Source organism: Rhagoletis zephyria, unplaced genomic scaffold (assembly GCF_001687245.7).
Source record: "Rhagoletis zephyria isolate East Lansing unplaced genomic scaffold, Rhagoletis_zephyria_1.1 Rzeph_scaffold_68324, whole genome shotgun sequence".
Lineage (NCBI taxonomy): Eukaryota > Metazoa > Arthropoda > Insecta > Diptera > Tephritidae > Rhagoletis > Rhagoletis zephyria.
The window spans coordinates 1-1,290 of NW_016225375.1; the positions used below are offsets into that span (position 1 = coordinate 1).

The 1,290-nt window shown below is 42.7% G+C and overlaps 1 protein-coding gene across 1 annotated transcript; it reads left to right on the plus strand.

Annotated features, from left to right (window-relative positions):
- Positions 1-20: 20 nt before the first annotated feature.
- LOC108356974 (activating signal cointegrator 1 complex subunit 2 homolog) lies at positions 21-831 on the plus strand. Its single transcript, XM_017608070.1, has 2 exons — positions 21-84; positions 149-831. The coding sequence occupies exons 1-2, from the start codon at positions 21-23 to the stop codon at positions 829-831; spliced, it is 747 nt and encodes a 248-aa protein (XP_017463559.1).
- Positions 832-1,290: the final 459 nt, after the last annotated feature.

Sequence of the window (1,290 nt, forward strand, 5' to 3'; positions counted from 1 at the left end):
ACACAGTATACTAACACAAAATGCATTTCTTCCAAGTAGCCCTCTTCGCATTTGGCTTAGCTGCCGTCGCGCTGCAAGCATCTGGTAAGATGACCAAATCAATACTTTTGTGTAAGCAATTATAACAGTTATGCCAATTCAATTACAGGCAACCCGCAAGGATCTGACCACAGCTACCAACTTTTCAATAAACAGCGCACGAACAGAGGTCGACGCACCCATGATCATATTGGTACCGGCCGCGTAATTTCACAGGATTTGCTTAACAGAATCACTTCGTTGAAAGGTTCAACATCTACAACTACTACCACAATTACTACAACATCAACATTTGTTCCATCGAGTCCCACAACAGGAGTAGTTACTCTATTCCCAACCACATCATCGTCATCACCAACTACAACATCACCTACAACACCGACCTCAATAACAACAGTAACAACAAATGCATCGCGTTCATACCCTTCAGAAGAAAGCCTTTACGACAGCGAAATCGGTGATGATGATGAAGATGACGATTTTAATATCGTTTTACGACTTGGTAACAATTATGAAATCGTAAATCCCGAATCAAACGATGATGATGCCGACGAACAGAGTGACGACGTCAACGACGTAGCAATTGAAGATGAACAAAACTTGCCGGAGGAAAATGGACGCGCATCAACTCGCACGCGTGCAACGACAAATACGCGTCGTCGCCAGTCGCAACGACGTCGTGCGGCGCAACGTCAACGACGCCGTCGGCAACAGCTGAATAGACGTCGTCGCCAGAAGCAGCGTCAACGCATGCGCCGCCTGCAACAACANTGTACGTCGCCGCAATGTTAGAACCAACAACAGTCAACGACGTGCAGGTAACAACGGTAATACGAGTAGAAGGCGCTCAGGGCAACGCAGACGCATTGTTCGGGTGGCCGTTTGAAAGTGACACAAAGAGATACATATTATGTATCTCTTATAGGAGATGGCCATATGTGTACAATAGGATAATAATAATAAAAAAAAGAAAACTATGATTCAAAATAGCACTTGCTTAAAATAATTCGACATCTTCATTGAGTCGGGCGTTAATTTTTATGAATTGTGCTCGTTGTCGTTTAGCAGTACTCCTGTGTACCAGCTCACATCACAAAAACAAAACATCAAATCTATTCTGCATTAAATGTGCTTTAAGATAAATTTGCTCAATTTTGCACATTTTAAATTTTTTTATTTTATTCATTTTCTTCACTGGCGCTGCTGTAACCGCGTGAGCGATTTTGGTTCGATCCTTTATAGTATTGGTAC